This window comes from Austrofundulus limnaeus, unplaced genomic scaffold, assembly GCF_001266775.1.
Source record: "Austrofundulus limnaeus strain Quisiro unplaced genomic scaffold, Austrofundulus_limnaeus-1.0 Scaffold450, whole genome shotgun sequence".
NCBI classification, from domain to species: domain Eukaryota; kingdom Metazoa; phylum Chordata; class Actinopteri; order Cyprinodontiformes; family Rivulidae; genus Austrofundulus; species Austrofundulus limnaeus.
In genome coordinates, this window is record NW_013952852.1 from 349,365 (window position 1) to 362,816 (window position 13,452).

General features: G+C 41.5%; 3 protein-coding genes across 3 annotated transcripts in view; 2 read left to right on the forward strand and 1 right to left on the reverse strand.

Annotated features, from left to right (window-relative positions):
- ccdc47 (coiled-coil domain containing 47) overlaps positions 1-4,233 on the reverse strand; it is an 8,334-nt gene extending 4,101 nt beyond the window's left edge. Inside the window, exons 1-6 of the mRNA XM_014024995.1 lie at positions 4,139-4,233; positions 1,451-1,743; positions 1,260-1,361; positions 803-977; positions 578-699; positions 404-469 (exon numbers count right to left, since the gene is read on the reverse strand). Coding sequence (XP_013880449.1) covers positions 404-469; positions 578-699; positions 803-977; positions 1,260-1,361; positions 1,451-1,735 — 750 coding nt within the window. The 5' untranslated portion in view covers positions 1,736-1,743; positions 4,139-4,233. The remainder of the gene's footprint in view (positions 1-403; positions 470-577; positions 700-802; positions 978-1,259; positions 1,362-1,450; positions 1,744-4,138) is intronic.
- Positions 4,234-4,829: 596 nt separating this feature from the next.
- Positions 4,830-9,752, forward strand: dcaf7 (ddb1 and cul4 associated factor 7). The gene is made up of 7 exons (XM_014024994.1): positions 4,830-5,200; positions 5,427-5,585; positions 5,845-5,956; positions 6,030-6,148; positions 6,335-6,544; positions 6,645-6,762; positions 8,651-9,752. Exons 1-7 carry the CDS (start codon positions 5,063-5,065, stop codon positions 8,821-8,823), a joined length of 1,029 nt encoding a protein of 342 aa, XP_013880448.1. The 5' UTR covers positions 4,830-5,062; the 3' UTR covers positions 8,824-9,752.
- Positions 9,753-12,276: 2,524 nt separating this feature from the next.
- Positions 12,277-13,452, forward strand: part of LOC106529546 (GTPase IMAP family member 8) — an 8,752-nt gene continuing 7,576 nt past the window's right edge. Inside the window, exon 1 of the mRNA XM_014025006.1 lies at positions 12,277-12,396. Coding sequence (XP_013880460.1) covers positions 12,363-12,396 — 34 coding nt within the window. The 5' untranslated portion in view covers positions 12,277-12,362. The remainder of the gene's footprint in view (positions 12,397-13,452) is intronic.

The following is a 13,452-nucleotide window of genomic DNA, read 5'->3' on the forward strand; positions in this document are numbered from 1 at the left end:
GCTTTAGCGTTAGCCCCGATGCTAACACCATATATATGTATTAGCTCAGCGCTACACATTCTCCTCTCGTCACCGAGGTCCTCCATCAATATAGCTCGGATATAGCTCGCTAGCAGCCTCGCACCGAGGACCTATCCACGTCATCATTTACCCAGAATGCTTTGTGTGTAAATAAAATGGCTCCATCCATGTTAAAATATATTTTAAAAAATTTACAAAACTAAACATCCTACAGTATTTCTACAGTGTTTATTTTACAGTTAAAATATATGTTTATTAAATAAGGTCTAATGTTACAACTAATCAGGGATCCCTTTAAACTAAAAAAAAAATAGTTTGCTTCATAGCTTAGAATGAGTAGTTTAAGAACTTTCCTTTAAAATGTGAAAAGATAAATTTGTACCACTTGGTCGCAGGTGGGCCTCATCAACCTGGTCAGAGTGTTGAGCAGGTCCTGCCTCTTCAAAAACTGCAACAACCAAAAAAAAACTAAATTAAATAAAAAAACACGTTAGAGAGATATTCACAAATCAGACTATAAAAGCATGAAAACAATGTGACAACACATCAGTGACACCTTGAGCTGAATCAGCATGCCCTCGCAGCACACTCGCCCCGAGCACCACAGGTTGTAGATGTGTTCGTTCTCCTGGTTCAGCTTCCCGGTGCTCACAGGTTCTTTACTCGTACCGTCATCACCTTTCAGAACACACGTTTAAAAACCGAGCTAATCTACGGCACTGCAGCTTTTACAGGCTGATGATCCGAACACGGCAGCAACGCAAAGATGAAAAGAACTCACCCACGAGAGCGAAGTTGCTCTCCAGAAGCTCCCTGTGCGAGTTGAACCAGGCGTGAGCGAGGCGACTGTTTTTATTCTTGCCTATGATGTAGTTCATGATGTAGGACAACAGGCCGGTCACCATCAGGATCTCCATGTAGTAACTCTCCCAGCTGTTCTGAAGGTGTGCAGGAACCTGCAGGCAAACAGCAATTTCACAAGTGTTCAACTGCAGCACACATGCACAATGAAATAATAAACTAACTGCAGTGAGATAAGCTAAAAGAAACCACAAAAAACACTATTTGATTCCTTTATTTTGCTTATTTTGTTAACCTCTTTTTGTTGCAGAAAGTGCAGTGTGTAAAAAAACCTGCATGTCCAGGCAGCAGGCCTGCACTCACATTCAAACTGCAGGGGACAGCACATAACCTGCTGACTTCATTCTCAGAAGATTTAAGCAATAAGCCCGGTTTACCGTGTGGATTATGAGGGGGTCCTTCATGGAGTGGCTCGTCTTCTCCATGTCTCCAATCCCCTCAAACTCCTCCTGGTCGTATTTACTGAACATGTCTTGATCCTTGAAGAAAATAATACATTACATGACTGTAGATGTGAATTAACGCACATATTAAGCTATATACAATAATTAAAAAAAAGGTTTTGTACTTGTGTCTCCGAGTCCTCGAAACCATCTTGTTCGTCCTCCAGCTCCACGGTGGCTTCATCTTCATCCTCCTCGGGCTGCGAGGGCGCTGCGGCACGCGGTGGGGGAGCGGTTTCTGCCTCGGCTGTCAGATCATCATTCGTGTCCTCGAACTCGGCGAAGTCGTTGTCATCGAATTCTGCCAGGTCCTCCCCGTCGTCAAAGTCATCGTTGTAACGACCCTTGGAGACGGGAAGGGCCAGGAGGAGCAGCAGGGTAGGGATCAGGAGGAGATACAAACCCCGCATGGTGGAACCTGGGTTACGAACAAAATAATGATACTGTTGGAAAAACATGCGTTGTTCAAAATGGTATGTCCGAATACGCAGGATTCAGCTGGGTTTCTTCTTCAAAACTTTATTTTCAATCTTCTGACTCCAGTCAGGTTCACAGAACAGCACTCAGCACACAGGCCTCAGTCAGACCTTGGGCTGATWTCAGGAAAACCCAAACACAGCAGCGCAACTCTGCTCAGAAGCAGAGACTCTAACACCCTGACAACTTCTTTTTCCTATAATAATGAATTCAGCTTATAATGTACATCTCTTCCTGGTTACACCCCAGAGGTAGGGGTGTCCCGATCCGATATTGATATCGGATATCGGTCCGATATCAGCCAAAAAAACGAGTATCGGATTTTATCGGCCTGCATAAAAAATGTCCGATATAATCGCTCCAATATTAGCAGTCCGTTCCAGCAGTTCACTGCCACCGCTTCAGTGTTTCTATCCAGCAGCGCTTGGATCAGGCTTGTAGCGCTCACGTGATCACAACAACATGCTCCGCTAACAAGTTAGCAAGAATGTCGGCAGAACTTTCTATTTTCATCAGAAACAGAGTTGCAGCTAAGTGCAAAGTTGTCACGCACAAGTTTTCCGTGGGGGCACAGAACCGTGAACATTTTAAACAGGAGCGACAACTACTCTCCACCCTGGCAGCAGCTTTGCGGTTCGGCTCGGTTCGTTCAGCCTTGGTCCAGTGACCGCACACAGCCGCGCTGTTTTGGAACCTCCTCTCTGGTCCGGTCGGTGGTTCTAAGCTGGCAGAAGCGAGGACAGCATGCGTACAGTTTTGACATCCCGTGGATTATCTCTGGGATTGATGGACAGAAGAAAGGAGAGCGCAGCTTTTGTTTCGACATGACGAGAGCAGTGATAAAAACTGCTCCCTGCAGGAGCGAGAGGCTAATCTCCACATGATGCTCAGAAAATGCAGCAGTAAGAAAGGTAGCTATCAATTTAAATAACTGACTAATTCATACTATTTATTTTTTGCTCTTGTTATTAGAGTGATGTTTAATCTGTTTACACACTTGTTTGAGTGAAGATTAAGTGCAATGATCACGTTGTTTTAGTTACAGTCAGTAAAATTGGAGCTGTGGACTCTTAACTTTGAACAGACAATAATGTGGGGTTTTGTTTTGTCCCCACCTTCAGTTTTTTCCACCATAAAGCAGCACAAGGCTGACAGATGATAAAAAAAATAACTGGAGTGATTTTGAATTATTTTACACTTTAAAAATACATTTTGTTTTTATTATGTTATTTTTTCAGGGTATTGCAATTTATTTTATTTATTAAATTGTAGAATGTTCTTCAGTGTAAAATGTATGTGATCCATTGGTTAAAAATAAATGGGTCAGTTTTTCTCATACCTACTCTTTTTCACTGTTTGACCTGATCAAGACTTTTCTAAGATTTTACACTACAAAATAGGTAAAAGTGTGTGACTTGTACTGTTATGGTAACGGGTCAATATCGGTATCGGACATTTCTCAAAGTTGTAATATCGGTATCGTATCGGAAGTGAAAAAGTGGTATCGGGACATCCCTACCCAGAGGTGTTACCTTTTACGTCAGACGTCAGAACGTCACTCAGTTTTGTTTAGGCTAAGAGAAAGAACACATGATAACACACACACACCAACTCTTTGTCAGCTTCAACCTTACAGACTGAAATGATCAGAAAGTATAAAATACAAAACTGAATCTAATATTCAATTAATCAGTTACAAAATTTCTTCAATACCATGGCTCTGTAATAAGTTCTAAAGAGGAACCAAATATTAACTGATCTTAAAGAAAGGTAAGTCCTACATAAACTGATATCATACAAGGAGAAAGAATACCCAAGGGAAAAACATTAAAAACAGAAAAATGCTCAGAAAAATTACCAAAACATCTGGAATCTCCATACTACAAAATATTAAATTTCAAGACAACCTGACAAATTATTTAGGCTAAAAACATATTTAAGCACCACTTATAAGCTAATTATCAAATAAACCTTCACTGTAGCTGGTACTGAAGAGCTAAAGCTAGACGAGCTGTCGATGACGCAAAGTAAGCTTCACGTAAAACTAATAAATCACGTTTAACTTCACGCATTCAACGTATTAATTACAAATCTATAAACATTATTTATATGTGGAATTCAACCCGAAAACCTAATCAACGCGACCAACCCTTCAGATCTCTCATGTAATCTTCGTTAGCAAGTAGTAGCAAATTAGCATGCTAACGGTGGCTAACAAGCGTAGTACAATTTCTTCCGAACAACCAGTGATGTAAACAAAAATCAAACTCCTTTCTTTTCATCACGATTCGCTAAAAGTAAAATTATAAAAGAAGAGTAGCGGAAAAGCCTCTTACCAACTGACTGACAGTGGTTTAAAAAGGTTAAACGGATTGAAATCAGAACCGTCCTTGAGGTGAAAGATGTTACGCCTGAAGCAGGAAACTTAAACGACACATGGTGGACTTTTCAAAATAAAGGCACAATATTTCCGCTTTCCGGATTCAACATAAATAGTTTTTGCTTTGATTTTTATTCATTTTTAACTGAACTAGCAGCAAAAAAAGTAAGTTAAAAACAAATTTCACTCGTGATATTATGAGACAAATTAAAAATCTAAAAGCAAAACCATTTATCAGTATGACAACAAAGACAGGCGATGCTGAAAAAATAATACTTGTAAAAACGTACTTAAAAAATGACAAGTTTGTATTTACATGTATTTTGAACGCCCATAGACCCTCCTTGTATACGCCAATTCGCCATTTATTTTGAAGAAGCTATTCGGAAACATACATTTTGCAATGTCTAACTTGATACATTTGATCCATCACGGCTACTAGAGGGCCAAAATAAACAAAAAAAAGGCATCCGCATTTAAACAATATTCTTTGAGCTCTCATGTGTTCTTGAGACTAATTAGAAGGACACGTTGTTTTAACGAATTAAAAAATATAGCTAAAATCAGTGGTGTGCTTTTATTTTTTACAACAGGAAGTTTCTTTTATTACCACGCTGACCAACACAAGCAGAAACCGGAAGTTGCTCCCGTTGCAATGCATTCGACTTGCTGTTGAGCTCGCAGCGAGCAATGCTACCCTTTGTTATGAGAAGTGATGAAAAATCTCGTTTAAAAACAAGATTTGCTTAATCGAACCGTCGGTATCGCCGGCTCCATCGGTGTTCGCCGTGAAAAGTGAACCCGTTCGTCGGGAGTTTATCCACAGCACTTCTTATTTCACGAGTTAGCGTGTTAGCTTTGCGGACAGCAGCTCGGAAAGATGTCGCTTCACGGGAAAAGAAAAGAAATCTACAAATACGAAGCTCCATGGACGGTGTACGCGATGAACTGGAGCGTCCGTCCGGACAAACGCTTCCGGCTGGCTCTCGGGAGTTTTGTGGAGGAATACAACAACAAGGTGCGTAGCTTTCTTTTCACCAGACAGTTAGCTAGTTCATGCTAACTCCGTGTTTGGCGTGATGGCTTCAAATATCGCCTCTTCTGGTCTTACTGTTCCCAGCAGATGATTTTAAAGAGCTGCAGAGAATTGTTTTAAATCATGTTTGCTGATATTTGATCTGTCACTAACTGTGTTTATGCTGTTATTTTCTCACCTCTTGGTTATTTGTTTTTGTTCTGCGCAGGTTCAGCTGGTGGGTCTGGAAGAGGAAAGCTCAGAGTTTGTCTGCAGGAACACATTTGATCATCCTTACCCCACCACCAAGATCATGTGGATCCCAGACACCAAGGGGGTTTACCCAGACCTGCTGGCCACCAGCGGGGACTACCTGCGCATATGGAGGGTGAGATAAAAACCTGCTGATGCTGCATTTTTTATCCTCACCTGCAATGGTTGGAATATTTTTTTTATCTTTTTTATGAAAGCAAGGATTTATCTCACACTTTCACTCATCTAAACATACTATCAGGAGGGATTATTTTGTTTTGGAACGTCCTTGTTTGAAATTTTGTAAAAATAGGATGGTGTATGACAACACAAGGGGAGTTATTAATTAGGATGGCGTATATCGCTCATTATAAGATGCTTCCTTTGTCTCCCAGGTCAGTGACACAGAAACGCGTCTCGAATGTTTGCTGAATAACAACAAGAACTCAGACTTCTGCGCTCCTCTCACCTCCTTCGACTGGAACGAAGTTGATCCCAACCTGCTGGGTAAGAAAACCGGCCGCGCAGCGGCAGCTTGTTTTGTTTTCGAACGATTAAACTGTTTGTTTTTGTCTTGTAGGAACGTCCAGCATCGACACCACCTGCACGATCTGGGGACTGGAGACTGGTCAGGTTTTGGGACGAGTCAACCTGGTTTCTGGACACGTGAAGACCCAGCTGATCGCTCACGACAAAGAGGTGGGCGCTTATTGGATTATTGTTTATGTTTGTTACAGCTGAACTTAAAGGCTCTCAGAACAAAAAGAAGTTAATCCTGAACCATATCAAACAGGTTTACTAATTCCAGATATATTTTTTTCCTCACAATAAACGCGGTGGAAACAGTTTGTTGGACAAACATCTAGCGTCTCCATGTCTCCTCAGGTGTACGACATCGCGTTCAGCCGCGCAGGAGGCGGCAGGGACATGTTCGCCTCGGTCGGTGCCGATGGATCCGTTCGCATGTTTGACCTGCGACACCTGGAGCACAGCACCATCATCTACGAGGACCCCCAGCACCACCCGCTGCTCCGCCTCTGCTGGAACAAGCAGGACCCCAACTACCTGGCCACGATGGCCATGGATGGCATGGAGGTGAGTTTGCTGCGGTCAGCCCGGGAGCAGATTGTTCTTTTTACGCAGCGTTTTTAAACTTTCGTACACTTTTCATTAAATCTAAATGATCTCGTGGCAGGTGGTGATCCTGGATGTTCGTGTGCCGTGCACGCCCGTGGCTCGGCTCAACAACCACCGCGCCTGTGTTAACGGCATCGCCTGGGCGCCTCATTCTTCCTGTCACATCTGTACGGCAGGTGAGTGCGAGCAGGGCCGCGCTGCAAACACACACAACAGGGTTCCTGCAGATCCTTAAAAAGTCTTAAAATCATTGAATTCATCAATCCAAAAATAAGGCCTTAATTAGCCTTAAAATGTCTTAAATCAATCTTTCAGAAGTCTTAAAAATGTTAACATATTGTAAATAGTATGATTGTAATTCATCTCAAATATTAAAGTAATTGGTAAAAATTATGTTTTTAAATATTCACATGTAGACATTCCCCTTTGACCTCACTTCCTGTTATTTCACATGCAAATATCTCAACAACTGTTTATCTGAGCAATGTGAAATTTGTTTTGTAATATATTAATAATGTTGTCTTTCCAAAAATTCATTCACTTTTCTTACAAAAACTTGATGTCACTTTAAACACAAGGTAACATTTTGATCTACAGATTTACCGTATTTTTCGGACTATAAGCCGCACCGGACTATAAGCCGCACCCCCAACATTAAAAAAAAAAAACAGTACACCCAAATTTGCCGTCAAAAAAGTGACTTCAACATCAAAACATAAAAAGCAAACCTTTAGGAATTAAAGTTCGGAGGAATACGGTTCATTTAATTGACCTTATTTTGGTAGTTTTCTTTAACAGTTTCTGGTCCAACAAAACGTCTCATTCATCGTCCTCCGGCGCACTGAAACCATCGAAATCCTCCTCTTCAGTGTCGGAGTTAAACAAGCTGAGAAAAGCTGCGTCACACAGCGGTATCTGTTGTCCTCCCGGGGTAATGCTGGCTCTGAAGCTGTGGTGGGGAAGCCCTCCCGCTCCAGCATACGTCACTGCATGGGATTCCTTCCCCGGGGAGTGCAATGAAGAAAAAAAAAGTCAGCGGCTCCTCACTCGACGTTTATCCACAAACTGGTCCTGGATTAAGCTCCAAAGTTTTTATCAGTCAGATTCCACCGTGAAAAATGTCTGTTTTATCCCCTTTTAATGATTTTTCGGCCACTGACTATCTTTAAATCGCTGCTTCCTGGTCAACAGTCGGCTCTGGAAGCGATCGCTTTTTTTCTTTTTTTTTTTTCTTTTTTTTTTTTTTGAAGCGAGTGGTTGAAGCAAATGGAGCATAAGAGCCCCCTGGTGGCTGAAGAAAAAAATCCACGTATAAGCCGCACCGGTCTATAAGCCGCATGGTTCAAAGTTCAGGAAAAAAATCGCGGCTTATAGTCCGAAAAATACGGTACTCAAAAACAAACTATAAACATGACCTGAGAGGGGTGAACATACAAATGAGTACTGGAACTGTTTGTTTACATTCCCTGTGGTTCCTGCTGCTGCCATGATTTGATGTCAGTTACCGTTCATTTGATTTGTTCACTGGACGCGTTTTTGTCACACAGATGAGAATAACGTCACATTAATTATTTGTAGTGACTAACTTTTTTGTTTTGTTCTTTCACACATTGTTAAACTCTACAAGAAGAAGCAAACGTTAGCTCACCGTTATCTCTGTCGTCCTGCTCTCTTGTCTGTAGCATCATACTGCTGGACAGTCCGGTACAGACTTCGGTACTTTTCCTTCGAGTTTCGTGTAGTCCATTATTACTGTTGTGTCGCAAATAAAACTAGACAAGATTTCATTCATGATGCCGCCCACATGGAGTCGGCTGGCTCTCTCAGCTCAACAGGAGTAGAGTAAGGCCAGGCTGGGAGCACAGCGCCCTCTGCTGGATGAAGGCAAAACTACACTGAAATAAGGTTTTAAACGGATGTTTTCAATTAATCCAATGGAAGGAATTTTAATCTAATAAACCATTATTCGACAATTAATCGTAAGTCGATTAATTGTTTGCATCCCTAATCTCCACGTATCCTTTTTGTTATCCTTTCTCACATTTCCTCTCGTCCCCCCCGCAGCTGACGACCACCAGGCTCTGATCTGGGACATCCAGCAGATGCCTCGCGCCATCGAGGACCCCATCCTGGCCTACACCGCCGAGGGGGAGATCAACAATGTGCAGTGGGCCTCCACGCAGCCCGACTGGATCGCCATCTGCTACAACAACTGCCTGGAGATCCTGCGTGTTTAAACGCCGCGGGGGGGGAGCTCCGTCTCACGTTGGGACTGCTGTCGTCCTCGTCCCTGCTCGTTTTCAGGACAGAGATGAGACAACTTAAACACACACAAAGTGAACTTCCTGAACATGTTTGGAGTGTGACACACTTACTCTGCAGTAAACTGGTTTACATTCGTTCTTCATCATCGCTCCGGTTTGATTAAGCAGGCGTAAGCTCTTATTTATTTTGCTCAGCAGCCATAAGAAGCATCAGTGCTGTGAACCTGGAGCTGCTGTTCAGATTCGTTTTTTATACTCATTGTTACTTCAGCCAGACGAGAGATTAGGGGGCGGGGTTTAGACGTTGTGCATTTCACCTGTTTGATTTGTGGAGGTTGWTCCGGGCTGCAGACGACCTCTTGAATACGTAGGATTATGTTGTAGCCTTCTGGTGGATGCAGACCATAATGTTGTATTATAGCCCTGTTTACTCCAGCGGCAGGTTAGGCTCCTCCTCCTCGCTGGATGAGTGTGTAGTCTCAGACTTGTGACCTGTGCAGCCATTACAACAAATGTAAAATAAGTTTAGAGCGAATCGTGCTGCAGCTCTGACAGTCGTTCACATTAACGCTCATCATCATCATCATCATCATCATCATCTACCAGAGACGTTCTCAAAGCTCCCGAATTCTTTCAATTTGTTGCTGATTGTGTTTGAAAAGCTGCTTTTTTATCTGTTAGAGTGAGGTTTGAAGTGAATGGAAACAACTCTGTCTTTTTCTTGTGTTCAGTAACTGAAGGGTCATGGTCCTTGTTGCATGTCATTACAAGGCAAAATGTAAATACATATAAATATATCAAACTGATGTTGTTAGCCACGTGTTCATGTCGTAGCTCTTTTCATAAAGTTTATTATTGAATTTGCTCTAATAAAACATATTCCTCCATGTCTTAGAAGCTAACTTCCTGTTGTGTTTGCTCTTTGAAATAAAAAGTATTAATAATTACTCATAACTTAATCYAGACACGTTTCTGTTCAGATTTTAAACGAGGGCGTGAGTACAACAAAATGTTCAGCTCATTCAGGGGAAAGGTGCTGGGACCGTTTGGTTCCATAATAATTAGAACTTAAAATATTTAGTTTTTAACCTCTTATGCTGCTTTAAGTTTTTAGCTTTTAAAGCTTTTAAATGAAGTTCAATAAAAGTCAGATTAATAATTCTTTTCTACCATCTTAAAAATCTGAAATTAAATCTTGACCCACTGTTGGCATTTTACAACCAAATTTAACCACAGAACGTTCATTTTTCAAGCAATTATTCAACTAAAAAGCTGATGCTTATAGTTTTGAAGGTGCATTTAGTGTGTTTTTGTATATTTATAAATATAGATTTATATTCTAAGGTGCTGCATTAATCCTGTATCAAATCTTGACTCTTGAATGCACAGCCTGCAGGATCTCAAGCTTAACTTTTTTCACTAGAAACGATCAACTTTTTAAATCATGAGTTTCAATGCAAAGTTTATTCAAATTTAGAAGAAGCCTGAAGAGGAAAACCTGCGTTAATAATTATAGATTTAAAAAAAGAGCTTAAAACATTTAAAAAAGTCGATCAAAAATGGTGCCCAAAAGAGTTCGTTTTATTGCACCCTTAATTTTTTTATAAAATACCATTTTACAACTAAACTCACAAACAATTCAGATGAATTAAATAATAATAAAAAATTCAGCAAAACTTTTGTTTTGCTAAGAATTAATCTTCCTTTTGTTTCTGTTATTTTTGCAGCATTTCGGCCCGTGGCATAGGCAGTGTAGGCAAATGCTAACGGTGCCGTCCATCTGAAGGGCAACAAATGGGAGATGAAAAAATATATTTTATGACTTTTTCTCAGAGTCTAGTTGATTTAATCTGTAGAAAACTTTTCAATTTCAATTCAATTAAAAAATTTGTTCATTTAATTAAAAAATAACTATATACAAAAAAAAAAAAAAAAAAAAAAAATCAAAAACCAAAACAAAATGAAAGGTAGAAGAAGAATAAATCACTGGTTCCTCAGGTTTGTGAAGGTAACTTGTTCTGTTTTGTTCCTACATGAGGTGCTATCTGGTGCAGAGGATGTTTCATAATAAAAGCATCACATGATGCAGTCAGACCAACTCCTGCTGCTCAGCGTGGAAACAGAAAACAAAACCAAGATAATGAAAGTTTCAGTTCTGATCTCAGATAAAGTCTGGTTTTCAGTGTTCTACCTTCATAAAATACAGATTTCMCTTTGTTTTATCAATCCAAGAATTTAGTGAAATGCTCTTCAAATAGTTGGAAAATGCAGAGTTTTGAACAGATCTTTTAAAAGATTTCCCAGGGAAGTGTACCCCTGGACCCCCCTGAAACTGCTTCAGTCCACATCTGCTGGTTAACATGAACAGATGGGTCTCAGGATGTCAGCAGGTGTTGACTTCTGGTATTTTGTTTCAAGTGAATTATATTGTTAACTATTTTAACTGGACGCTCTGGTTTCTAAAGATAAAAAATAATCTCAAAGACAAAACGATTTAGTTTGTATATTGGCAGTGAGAGGGGGCACCACCAGAAATCCTGCGCAGGGCACCAGATCAGTTAGGGCCGGCCCTGGTCTGATGAAAGTGAACTTTTTACAGTTTGAACACAACGTTTCATTTTCTTTTTTCTTGCCTGTTCTTAGTAAATAGTCCATGAATTTTTCTCCAAGCTGCCTGTTTACCTGCTGCTCACAGGTGTGGTTCTTCCTGTGATTACTCATTACAGAAGACCTTCAGACTCATAAAGTCATAAAAGCTCCCAGCTGTCAGTCCTTCAGCTGCGTTTCCATTTACAGATGAGAATGTGTTTCCTTTATAGGGATTAAAGATGGCACACGGCAAACCGGCGGCTTGTAAGTTTTAATATGATGTCTTAATCTGTCATTATTTTCACAATGTTTACTTCTTGAGATTGTTTCTTCTGTTTTTATTGTTGTTGTTGTTGTTGTAGGGGATGTTTGCGGCACATTTCATCTGAAAATCGTGCTTCTTGGAGGGAGGAACTCTGGGAAGAGTTGCGTGGGGAACCTGATCCTGGGGAAAGAGGAGTTTGTCTCCAGAGAGAGGACGTCCTGCTGTCGGAGGCTGGGGGTGGTGGGTGGACGCTGGCTCACGGTGGTGGACACGCCCGGCTGGTGGTGCGACTTCAGCGCCCGGGACACGTCCCAGCTGGTGAGGAGGGAGCTCCTCTGCAGCGTGGCCCTGTGCTCGCCGGGGCCTCACGTGTTCCTGGTCACGGTGAAGGCCGGCTCGGGCTTCTCGGAGAGGCGCCGCCGAGCCGTGGAGGAGCACGTGTCCCTGCTGGGTGACGGCGTGTGGAGACACTGCATCGTCGTCCTCACCTGGACCGGCTGCTCGGAGCGGGCCGAGGCTGAGGAGGTGGCTGAGGGAGGAGGAGAAGGCCTCCGCTGGCTGACCGAGAGGTGTGGACGGAGGTGTCACAGCGTGGTCCTGAGCTCCGGCTCGGAGCTCACAGAGCTGATGCTGAAGATCCAGAARCTCRTCGCAGAAAATGGAAACGGAGTGTTTGAGATGCAGGAAAGCATCCTTCAGACGGCGGTGGAGGAGAAGAGGAGGGTGGAGGAGAGAGCCCAGATGAGATTCATGAGAATGAAACGACACAGGTCTCTCATGAGGAGTGAGTCACAAGCTTAGATTAAAAACAAACAAACAAACAAACAAACCAAAAATCAACTAGAGAAATATCATTACCTGTGAAAATGCTGTGTGAATGCCTAATGCTGAAAGAGTTTTGCTAAAAAGCTAAAAAAAAAAAGCTAAAACTAGAACCGAACTAGAAGCACTAGTGCAAACCTCCGCCAAGACCAATTTCCCCCATCCTGCAGAGTTACAAAGGGGCACACCAATGCTACAGTGCCTGCTGGACACTTTGAAACCCACGCCCTGTGAAAGCATCACAGCTTTGCCCATGTCAGAGTGTTAAAAGAAAAAAAATCTTGTATCCGCATCGTGATCTGGAACATCACCAAAATTTAAAGGTGTGTTATTTGACCAGTATTTACATGTGATGAAAATGTCATGACAATCCGTCCACAAGTTTTTGAGTAATGTTGTCCGACCAACGGACGGACGGACGGACGGACAGAGGCGACAGAAAACATTATCTCGCCCTTGGCGGAGGTAAAAATAGCTTAAACATTAGATGAAATCAGCACAAWAGAACAAATAGAATTGCTGAATTAAGCAGTATGAACCTGAAGAAAAGGGTGAATTTAGCTGAAAAAAGAGCTCAAATTACCTAAAAAGTAGCTAAAAACAGAAAACACCTGAAATTAGCAGAAAGCTTCTGAAAGAAGCATAAAAACTATAAAATAGAAGAAGCTGAAAGATGCACAAATGTTGAAATTAATAGAAAAATAGCAGAAAAGGTCAGAGTGATAGCTACTGAAGCAGATAAAAAAAACTATAGCGAAAGATGAAGGAAGCTGAAATGATTACAAAGGAGTTAAAAAAAAGCAGAATATTTGGGGTAAAAAGTTCAGTAAAGATTTAAAAGGGATTTAATTTTGTTCAAAACAGCTCCATTCATTTTCAATGAGCAAAACGGTGGAAAAAACTAAAATATCTCAATAAGTATAAAC